The sequence below is a fragment of the Epinephelus lanceolatus genome, chromosome 14 (assembly GCF_041903045.1).
Source record: "Epinephelus lanceolatus isolate andai-2023 chromosome 14, ASM4190304v1, whole genome shotgun sequence".
Taxonomy (NCBI): Eukaryota; Metazoa; Chordata; class Actinopteri; order Perciformes; family Serranidae; genus Epinephelus; species Epinephelus lanceolatus.
The window spans coordinates 28,248,259-28,260,231 of NC_135747.1; the positions used below are offsets into that span (position 1 = coordinate 28,248,259).

General features: G+C 41.4%; 1 protein-coding gene across 1 annotated transcript; it reads right to left on the reverse strand.

Moving 5' to 3' along the window:
- Positions 1–99: 99 nt before the first annotated feature.
- On the reverse strand, positions 100–10,386 carry LOC117251583 (cell surface A33 antigen-like). Its single transcript, XM_033618041.2, has 7 exons — positions 10,225–10,386; positions 9,317–9,483; positions 7,642–7,855; positions 7,139–7,303; positions 3,840–3,956; positions 3,627–3,750; positions 100–3,477 (listed from the first exon to the last, which is right to left on the reverse strand). Exons 1-7 carry the CDS (start codon positions 10,271–10,273, stop codon positions 2,781–2,783), a joined length of 1,533 nt encoding a protein of 510 aa, XP_033473932.1. The 5' UTR covers positions 10,274–10,386; the 3' UTR covers positions 100–2,780.
- Between the last annotated feature and the right edge of the window lie 1,587 nt (positions 10,387–11,973).

Consider the following 11,973-nt stretch of genomic DNA (forward strand, 5'->3'; position numbering starts at 1 on the left):
GACATGGCTGTGAGTTTTGAGGAATTTTTACTGCACACAAAACGGCGACATGTGACCCACTTTCTTTATTGAACTTGATTTAACTTTGTCTTCATATAAAAAAAATAGCCCACATCAATGGGAAGTCAATGGAAACCATTTATTACACACAACAAAAAAAAAAAACAAAAACAAAAAGTTGCTCACAAAGATCACTGTAAGGAAATTCAATTCAGTAAAATCAAACCGATAAAAAAAGCAAAAACATAATTAGCAATACAAAGAGTTTTTCCACACACATGTTAAAGATACGTTTTAAAATACACTAAATGTCCACTTTATTAGGTACACCTGTTCAACTGCTTTTAAACACAAATAGCTAACCAGCCAATCACATGGCAGCAGCTCAATACATTTAGGCATGTAGACATGGTCAAGATGACCTGCTGAAGTTCAAACTGAGCATCAGAATGGGGAAGAAAGGTAATTTAAGTGACCCTGAACGTGGCATGGTTGTTCTTGGAGTATTTGAGAAACTGCTGATCTACTGGGATTTTCACACACAACCATCTCTAGGGTTTACAGAGGATGGTCCCAAAAAGAGAAAATATCCAGTGAGCAGCAGTTCTCTGGGTGAAAATGCCTTGTTGATGCCAGAGGTCAGAGGAGAATGACCAGACTGGTTCAAGATGATAGAAAGGCAACAGTAACTCAAATAACCACTGGTTACAACCAAGGTCTGCAGAAGACCATCTCTGAACCAACAACACATCCAACCTTGAAGCAGATGGGCTACAGCAGCAGAAGACCACACCAGGTGCCACTCCTGTCAGCTAACAACAGGAAACTGAGGCTACAGCTCACACAGGCTCACCAAAACTGGACAATAGAAGATTGGAAAAACGTTGCCTGGTCTGATGAGTCTGGATGAGCCTCCACAGTCACCAGATCTCAATCCAATAGAGCACCTTTGGGATGTGGTGGAGCGGGAGATTCGCATCATGGATGTGCAGCTGACAAATCTGCAGCAACTGTACTAGCAAGATGTACCTAATAAAGTGGCCGGAGAGTTTAGATTAAAATCTAGTCCAGATTCAGCTGAGGCACTTTATTACCTTTGATTACAACTACACATGAAAAGGAGACTTAAAATCAAAGATAATGTACACATTTATATGACAGAAGAATAGTATTTTTTTTGCCTGAAACTATTTCTTAACACCTATGCCCGAATTACTGCAGTAGATAAGGGCCTGAATATGTGTAGTTAAGGCATTGGGCAAGTAATCATGAAAAACAAAACAAAACAAAAACTATAAAAAGAAAAAAACAAAAACAATATCAATGCTAAAAAAGTATCTAAAAATTAAATGTTCTGTTGTTAACATCACAGGATTTGAGCTGCAGAGTTGATTTCATCATACAGCAAACACTAAATTTTTTATATCAAATACATATGTGTTATATATGTTGACAGCACCTTGGCTTCGAGGACCTTGGTCAATAAGTAATGAAACAACACAATATGTAAATTTAAGTCAGGTTACCTGAAGGCTAATGTATTCTGGTTTCAACCCAGTTTGAATCAGGATGCTCCCAGTCAGCTAACTGTAGAGACTCTGTGAAATGTGACTGTTATGCAGTGTCTATACTGGCCATACTGGGTTTTCTGGACATAAAAAACCCTTTCTGACATAAAGCTCTAGTTTTATTCACGTTGATGTTTAGAGAAAGTACTTTATTCTGTTTTATACTATATGGTCAATGAAAATAATTTTAATTCTTGTTTTGTGAAGATGTTTATCATCATCATCATCATCATCATCCGAAACATACTTCTGATTTATAGTTCAGCTACCTTGTGAACATCAGGTAACTCGCTGCTGGCAACTTTTAAGGTGGAATGTTAATGTGATGTTACTCAGTGCATGAATTGATGACGTGAATCCATCAACACACCTTAAATTTCACTGTGACAACTTTGACCATAACCAGTTTTTATATGACATACACTTTTGGTAATGAGTGGATCTTCAAGTGTCAATATATATTAATTTCGGCCGGATTATATAAAGCGCGCATATTAAAATCCTCACTCTGAGGGGAAAAAAGTGGCATGGAGCGTTGTTCCTGTGAACTCCAGCATCACTAAATCCCTGAGCTTGCCTGAGAAGGACTAAATGCACAAACCTGCTATTTTTAAATATCCCATGGAGAGACTCTCACTGCAGCCTGTTTTATTTTGTTCTGAAAACGTCGACATGCAGCCTCGTTCTGTGGACTTCCCTCTGTGTCACCGGTAATAAGGAAATACAGTGAGTGCTGGACGGAGCAGTGAGTGACAACAACCCCGCCCACATTTAAGGGGACTGTTTGCAGTGGAGTAGGGTGGACTAGGGTCTAGGTATCATGTCTGAAGGGTTACTTTGGGTTCCAAAGGTACCATAACAAAAGTGTTGGGTAGAAACAGGGCTAATGTCACCAAGCTTTGAGCACCACCCTACTGTAAAATTCTCAAATAGTGGCCGTAATTTACTTCAGTAGAAGAGATAATCAGACTCTTGTGTTGGACAGGCTTATATAAGAGACAAGCCTCTACTTCTTATTTCGACTCTTCCCTACACTATGATTTGAATACTGGCTTCTACATGATAATTTATAATATTTGTGAGGATGCACAAAATAATTTTACTTTGGCTGTTTGTGACGGGGAACTAAGCCAATCCATAAACCCAATAAAATGTTTTAGTGCATAAAAGAAAAGATTTTAGAGCGTTATAACAATCAGTAACACAAGGTTATTAATACCGGTTTCTGCTTTGATCGTCATTGTAATCAAGGCGGTCACGGCTGCCTCTGTTACGATCACACTGGTCATCAAGGCGATCACGGCTGCCCCCATAACGATCACGCTGATCGTCAAGGCGATCCCGACTGCCTCCATAACGTTCGCGCTGATCATCAAGGCGATCCCGACTGCCTCTGTAACGATCGTGCTGATCGTCAAGGCGATCCCGACTGCCCCCATAACGATCGCGCTGATCATGAAGACGATCCCTACTGCCCCCGTAACGATCATGCTGATCGTCAAGGCGATCGCGACTACCTCCATAACGATCACGCTGATCGTCAAGGCGATCGCGACTACCTCCATAACGATCACGCTGATCGTCAAGGCGATCGCGACTACCTCCATAACGATCACGCTGATCGTCAAGGCGATCACGACTCCCACGGCGGCGATCATGCTGATCGTTCTGGTAACGCTGAGAGTCAACATCACTGCCCTTGCCATCGTACCTTTCTTTGCTGCTATTATAACTGTGGTGATCGTCCTCAAACTTGTGTGCAGCTGGTTCTTCGCTGTAATTGTTTGGAGGAAGGCCTTTGACTTCATGCTGGTTGACCTGCTTTGTCTCGCCCTTCGACTTGTCATCCAAGTACGGCTCTCCAGCTTCAGGAGCGTCTCTGTCATAATACGCCGTTTCTTCAGGGGAACTAAAAGACAGACAGATGTGAAATACACAAAAGAAGACAAAATGGTGAGACTGGGTTGTTGGATGATTAGATACTAACAAAAAATACACAAACATAACTGTTGAAGGTAGTTTACAGTGGCAAAAGCACACAGGATATTTCACACATACCCTTCAGCATACTTCTCCTTTTTGCCCTTTTTCTTGCAGCAACAGAAGATTAAAATTGCCAGCAGCACAACTCCTGCGAGGACTCCTGCAATTATACCTGCAGTGGACCCAATGTTCATGCTCCCTGCGGAGAAAGGAGGAAACACAAGTGGTGTTCACGCTGCAGATAGACCAGAGCTAAGATCAGCAGGTAAATCATGTTAAAACACTCACCAGGAGTCACAACTAAGGTATAGTTGCATCTGGCAGAACCAATACGATTTGTTGATGTGCAAATGTAGAACCCAGACGTGTCTTTTGAAATATTGAACAGAGATAGAATTCCATGGTCTGAAACATAATGACAAAGATTAAGGTTAACTACAATTACGGCCTCATGGTTGTATGCCTCCGCCAAGCAGTCAAGTTAAAGTTACAATTTACATCATATCCGCCCAGACTCATATGTAGCCATGACAGTTGACAATACTTCAAATATGGATGTTGCTGCAAAGAAGCTACATATTCTAGAACATGGATGCTTCACACACATCTTCAACCCGACAGCACAGAGGATCTATACAATCAGCACAGTTTTAAGGTGGACACCCAAGATGAGTATCACCAAATGAGTATCGACCAAATGTCTCCCCTTCTGTTCCTAAGATACAGGGCCGGAGTGGGACTCATTTTCAGCCCTGGAGTTTCATGCCTCAGACGGGCCCACAGTTTTGGGCCCACGACCTATTATAACCTTACATGTTAAGTCTACAACAGCGCACTGTTCTCTAAAGCCTTGTAATTCAGTGTATTTTTCTAAAATATTTCCAATTCAGTGCAAGTAAGGGTTGCTTCACAATGTAGATTTATTTCAACATGAGTGCACATCTCCAACATTATTCTTAACAACACAACATCCTTTTCAACAATATCAGAATCTATATTCTGTTCAAATAAGTGTTCACAGATATCCAAACCTTAAAAATGAAATAAAAGAATTAATAAAAATATTAAATATTACATTTGAAAAAATAAAATTCTACATCTCTGAGGCGACATCTTTCCACATACGGGCTTCCTTCACCTTTCATATGGGACAGAGTTCCGTGGGAAACAGTAGACGAGACACAGCCCGAGGGGGAACCGGGATCTGACACAACACCGGAGGGAGAAGCAGGTCCGTGGAGCTGTGCGCCGGACGAAACCCATCGCTTGGGTTGTGAGCATGCATGACGCACGTCTACATTAAAAGTAATGGGTTTGTGTGTGCAAAAGACGCTACATCTGAACGCCCCCCATGCACACACACGTCAGGGTGTGTCTGCAAAAAAAAAAAAAAAAGAACTGCCAGTGGAGGCGGCCCAGAGACAGTGGTAGGGTTACAATGGAATGGAAGGTTACAATGACCTTGACCTATGATCAGCAAGTTGTCATCACTTCATTGCTGAGTCCAAAAGGACATTTGTGACAGATTTGATGAGATTCTCTTGAGACATTCTTGAGATATTGCATTTATGAGAATGGGACGTATGCATGTACAACCCGAAAACATAATGCCTCCGACCATAGGCGTAACTTTCAGGGGGGATGCAGGGGACATGTCCCCTCCAATATTAAGAAGAGATGAAATTGTCCCCCCCCCCCAAAAAAATAACACCAATGACAACCCCCTCTCCTAAAGAGGTAAAAATCACAGCCCAGCGGTTGTAAACACTTAAATATCTTTCTTAACCATTTCCCAACTATTTCAAACACCCCTAGTGGACCATACCATAATTATATAGTCCAGTACCCAACACGTTGCCTCTCTCAGTTGCTCCATTGCAGAGTTGCCGGTCACGTTGTATGTGGTTAACATTCATAAGCATGCTAATGTCGGAGCAAAGGGTGTTAGCAAAGATAGATTTCTCAAACAAGAAAGTTGAAGATCTTTCGAGAGAGCTACACCAACAGATTGCAAACACCCGTGCCGGACACACCAAGGCAATGAAAGAAGTTGAAAAGGTTAACGCTGTGCATGCTACATGCATCACTAGCCTGGAGGACGGGGCTAATGCCTACTGGGACATGGTCGTCGAACTGGAAAACACTGTGAAATCACTCACCTCCCAAGTAAACCAGCTGGTGGCTAAGACAGAAGACTTGGAATCTAGCTAGCTTGCTAAAACGCGACCGGAGCTTGCTGTTGCTAAGATGCTACAAGATGCGCTAGCCCTCGACTACTCTCCGAAGTTGGACCGGGCTCACAGGAGTCTTCAGCCCAAGCGGAAAGATGGGAACCCATTGTGGTTAAGTTTCACTACTTCCAGGAGAAGGTGGACGTCAAGCGGAAAGCTGCGGCAGCGAGAGCCATCTTCCACAACAACAGGTGGATTCCCATTTACCCCAACTACACACCCTTGGTGAGGGCGAAGCGGGCTGCCTTCAATGAGGTCAGGGGACTGCTGCAGCACTGCCCCGAGGTCAAGTACGGCATCTCATACCTGGCTATACTTCGGATAACTACTCCAGGAGGTGAGCAGAATTCGTTTGATAACGCATCAGAGGCCAGAGCCTACGTTATGAGCAACTTACAGCCATGAGATTCAGAGCGGAATGAGTATTAGTTTCCAGTCAGCATGCTAGCATAATAGCTAACCACTATGTCTAACCCGCTAGCCGCTGGGCAGCCAGACATTATCTATCAGCATTATATGCTAGATGTTTAGGCAAAGACCCTCACTTAATGTGTCCCCGCCCCCACAATGTTGAAATGAAAGTTACGCTCATGCCCCCAACCACGGCTATTGCCAGTGCAGAGGCATACAAATGAAGATCTCTCAGGAACACTCTCAATCCCCGTTCACACATGCAGTCTTTCCCTGAAAAGTTCAGGAACATTTCCTGCATGGGGTTTGGTGCGAATGAGAGCAGGGAGAAATATTCAGGGAAATCTGTACTGCCATTTCCCCTCCTCAAGAACCAGTAACATTTCAGGGTAAATGCTGGTCAGTGTTGGGCTCATTACTCCAAAAATGTAATATATTACTCATTCACTCTTTTCAAAAGTAATAACATTACTTTACTTATCACTGCTAGCAGTAATTTGTTACACTACTGGTTATATTACTTTTTACTTTACTAGTAACATGTTACTGCTCAACACTGATGCTGGTACTGCTGTGTTGTAAAAGGAAAGCAGTAATATTGCAGGGACAAGTATGTAAAGAGTTACATCAAAGACACTGGAGTGAGCGAACCAATCCCAAGACTCTGCTGATGACGTATTTGAATCTATTTGAGATGTGAAGAAATTCCCTCCAGACGACCTTGGGCCAATGAATTCACAAGAATGAGACAGTCAAGGACAATTGCAGTCATGAGAATGGGATGGAAAGACGGACCGACAGACAACCTGGGAGCCAGAGCTTCCACCAGCTCAAAGGCATAAAAATGTTGAGACAGTGGGCCCATGCTTTACATTAACACAGATGAGCAGCAGCCTGGTAACGTTGTTTGGTTCAAAATAACACCTGGACGGTTTAAATACATACTTTGGTTTGCCCGAGGTGGTAAATCTCTGGGAAGGTTTTCAACATTGTAGCTGCTCCAAACATATTCAGGCTGTGGGGATCCCTCCTGGGACGAACAGGTCAGCGTGATGTTGTGAAAGTATGCTGCTTCTCCCTGAACCCTGCAGATTGGCGGAGAGGGAGGCACTGCAAGAAAACAATGAATTTAATATAAAAAGTTGCAATCACTTTACAAAACTTTGCAAGCAGGATCAATTTGACATCTTCATGGAGACAACATATAAATAGACATGGTAAACAGAACTCCCTCTGCACATCCAGTCTCAAGGATCAGGTGCTGGTCTGAGAGTACAAGAGTTACAAGAATGAGATGTGATTTAACCTCATCCCATTATGTTGATGACTGAGATGAAGATTTTTCTAAAGAAAGATAGACTGCAGGTCCTACTTCTGTCCTTCTGTTAAACGGAAAGGGGGAGTGACAGGGAACCCAGTAAATCGACATATCAGTGATAAATACTCACCAAGAACCAGAAGGGAAGTGGTGGCAGCTGTTGTTCCCTCGTCATCGTTGGGGATCATGACACTGCATTGGTAACTGCGGCTGTCCTGCATGGTCACCTTGGTTAAGGTGAGAGTGCTCACTTGATTGTCAAGGCTGACCTCCATCGTGGCTCTGCCTTCATAATTAGGTGCAATGTCGACTGGATTGTTTATAAAGTAAGTGGCCACTGCGTCCTACGGAAATAAACCCAAACATTTTACAAAGATATCCTGTCAATATGATATAACAATACAATATTGTAATCATGTCATCTCAATATTTAACAATATAATGACAGTATAATCTGTGTCATACATTTCACTATGACATAACATAATGTTTAAAGATAGAGGGTATTGTATGCTGTACAAGGTAGAACCCCAAAATGTTTAATATTGAATAGCATTTTAAATCTTGTGTGTGATTTATCCTTCTGGGTTTTATGCTTTGGGATTTATTCTGGCTTCATATGAGCAGAGGAAATCTCCACTCGTTGCTAAGCTAATTTATAGAATGTTAATGTCAGTGAAGCTTGTGAGTTGTAATGAAGCTGAATTTTATAATCCACTGGGCCAGTGCTGGAGAATCAACTTGCAAGAACTTGAGTTGCAACTTATGGCTTTCCTGTTACTTGTCAAAAGTACCTATGATGAATATTTATCTTTGTGTGGGACAGTTTCAGGTATTTTTCCTAAGTATAATGTAACAAATGAGTAGACTAAATCCATCCCAGTTATCTTATGAATCCCGGCTGCAATCTCCTGCCAGTGTGGTTGTATCTTGATAAAGAAACACACAAGGTTTTATATTTTGGCCTATTTGTTGGACAAAACAAACATTTTGATGACTTCATCTTAGACTTGTCAACTTGTCATGTGAAATGCTCACTTAGTCCTGAAATTTTACATTACATTATATACAAAATAATTAACCAAGATACTCAATCTCTACTTAATCTCATGCTCGACTGAATTAAAACTCCAGTATAAAGTCTCAGTCTTGTTACCACCTGGGTTATTTGCAGGAAGTAGTCTTTTCTTATTCAAAGGACAAAGGTCATAACCACATTACAGTAAGAGGGAACTAATCTGTAACTTTCCCAGTAACACATTCAGTTTAAACACAGGAAATTTCCTCACATTAACTGTTATTAAGAAGGATAGCGTCACAGTCTTGATATGAATATAGGTTTACACTATTACACACTAAAAATCCCTGGTTTAAACATTTACCCTGTGTGGGTAGTTTTTCTGAGGGTACACAATTCTATGAATATAAAACTAATATGTTACCGATGGGATATTGTATATTAAAATGGTACTCCTACAATTTAGTATGCTACTACCATCAAGTTGCACCAGAGAGCTCCAAAAATGCTGGATCCTACACCTCCCATGATGCAGCTCAACTCAAGCGCAGACACTCCCCGTCTTGTAAACACCGAGGTTTTTCACAATCCACAGCTCCAGTTTTATTTTCTGTTGTAATTTTGTAATCTCAAAGCACAAGATGAGATAAGGACGCAGACCAATGGAAGACATTGTAAAACTGTGTTCACATTTGACACCACTAGACTTCCACTTTAGTATAGCTCACCATTTAGATATATTCTGCATATAAAGATGTTAGAATCACTGGTTTAATTAATCTCTCACCATTGGCTCACCAACTTTCGCAGGGTAAGCTTCCCATGTAATGACGAGTGCGTTGGCGACTGGTCTGGCTGGGATGAAGGAGCAGGTCAAAGTGATATCACCTCCTCTCACTACCTCATATGCCCTCTCTGGAATAGAAACCTCTAAACTCCTGCAGCAGGGAAGCACTGAAAAAAAACCCAAATACATAATGACAGATATCTCTTGCCTGGTCATAGTCTTTATCTAAGCACACATATGTAGGGGAGCGCGGGGCACAACTTAACATGGGCTAAATTGTAACATGGACTTTTTATGTGGTTACACAGGGTCAATCCTTTCGTGCTTGCAGCCATTTGACAACAATACCACCAAACAGTGACCCACAAAACTCCACAGAGATTGGACACCCTCTGCCTGTTACAATTAACCCTACCCATGGGGTACGTTGTCACATTTCACTTCCACCACTTCTCGTGCAATTGAAGAAAGGTAAGCTCTAGAAAAAAACAATAGCTGTTCATTTGTAGCAGAGATGTGCATGTTGTTAGAATAAAACAAAAAATGATTAATCTCAAACAGTTTTAATAACATTCAGCCCAAACTAAACTGTGTTAGGTTGTGCCCCGCTCTCCCATACACTTTAACTCTACATACGTCATGTGTTATTGGGTGACAGAGAAAAATTGGTAGGATTTAGTATGAACTTCGACTACGCTATGTTTGTATTAGTAAATATACAATACAGTGTGTATTTCTTTCAAGGCGAACTGAATTAATAGTTCAAACTACAGGCCTCTTTGAGTGAAACACAACCCTGCTTCCGCCTAAGGAGCAAGAAGTTGGATTAATGATTAACACAGGTGATAAAACCATACAGGTGTGGTTGTGGTTTTACAAAAGAGAAAGAATACAAGCATAAAGCCTACCTGTGAGTATCAGGAATACCTTCCATCCAAGCTGCATCTTTGTCGTCATTCCTGAAAGTGTCAAGCAAATGTCCAGCAAGTATAAAAACAGAAAGTGATGCTCTCGATCTAAGAGCAAGAGCCCGCCTAACCTTCACGGTCAATACCCATGTAAGGAGAAGTTTACGTTTCTGGGTAATGAGTCAACAGCTACGGGTCACATGTAACCAGAGGGCCAATCATTGATTTGCTATCCCTTTGATCAAACATGCCCAGTCGAGATATATGAGGTAAGGAGGGGTCTGTACAACGACAAGGGCTTCAATGATAAAATATAACACAGAAAAAGAGAAAAACAGACTGTTATTTCAATAGATAGATAGATAGATAGATAGGTAAACAGATTTCAATTTCAGTTTTATTTATAAAGCCCAATATCACAAATCACAATTTGCCTCACAGGGCTTTACAGCATACGACATCCCTCACAGCGGATAAGGAAAAACTCCCCCCAAAAAAAACCTTTAACGGGGGATAGATAGATAGATAGATAGATAGATAGATAGATAGATAGATAGATAGATAGATAGATAGAAAAAATGATTCGATTTTGGTGGTCAAGGGTAAAAGGTCAAGGCCACTGTGACCTTGTATCCATCTCATTCTCGTTAAGGTGCTATCTCAAGAACGCCTTGATCAGATTTCTTCAAATTTGGCACTAACATCTACTTGGATTCAATGATAAACTGATTAGGTTTTGGTGGTCAAGGGTTAAAGGTCAAGGCCACCGTGACCTTGCATCCATCTCTCAAGAACGCCTTGATCGGATTTCATCAGATTTGGCACAAACATCTACTTGGATTCAATGATGAATTGATTAGATTTTAGTGGTCATGGGTCATGCAGTCATGCAGAAATGCTGAGATATAGAAGACCTGAAAACACTGACCAATCAGAGCAGGCTGGAGTTTTCAGGCAGGGGGACTTCAAGAGACAGACTCTAAAATGGAGGGTCTCACACAGATGGTGAATACAGGTGTTCCAGCACAGAGGGTGCGAGGACAATAAAATGGTCTTTGAACATGAAAGCATGTAAACATGTTCCTTGGAGAAACCCAAAATATAAGTATGAACCTGAGAATGAGCATTATAGGTCCCCTTTAAGTATCAAATTAATGTCAGAAACAATGTGCAAATTTTTTTAATCACCAATCTAAAATGAATAATTTAACTGACCACAGTCAGTAACTAAGTTGCTCAACATTTCAGTGGATTTTGACCATCCTAGCAAGTTACATTGTGTTGTGTATTGTTCATCCACATCTGGTGTTGTACTCCATTGGGCCTGCAGGTAGCAGTGTTGCACTGACAGTGACGCTGCATGTATTCAGTGCAACCAGATCACTGATCTGTAAATCCATCAGAGCACAAACAATCTTAAAAGAACATAAACTAAACAAGTGATCTTGTTTCTTTAACTTGCTGTGGTCTGAGCTGATGTGAAAGTAAAAAGGTGTGGAATGAAACATTAACTGATTGTTTGTTTTAAAACATGATGACTTGCAGTGTATTTGGAGAGATTTGACCTTGGTGACAAACAAGACAGTGCGCTCATTCAGTGGCTTTGGTGGCATGAGGTTGCAGATTTGGGTTTGACTCTGGACGTTGACTCTGCAATCCTTCTTGGGCCAACAAGTCAGCTGTGTTTAAGTATTCAGTCAAGCCCATGATTGACTGAATACTTCAGTTTGACTATTTGTGGTGTGTGTG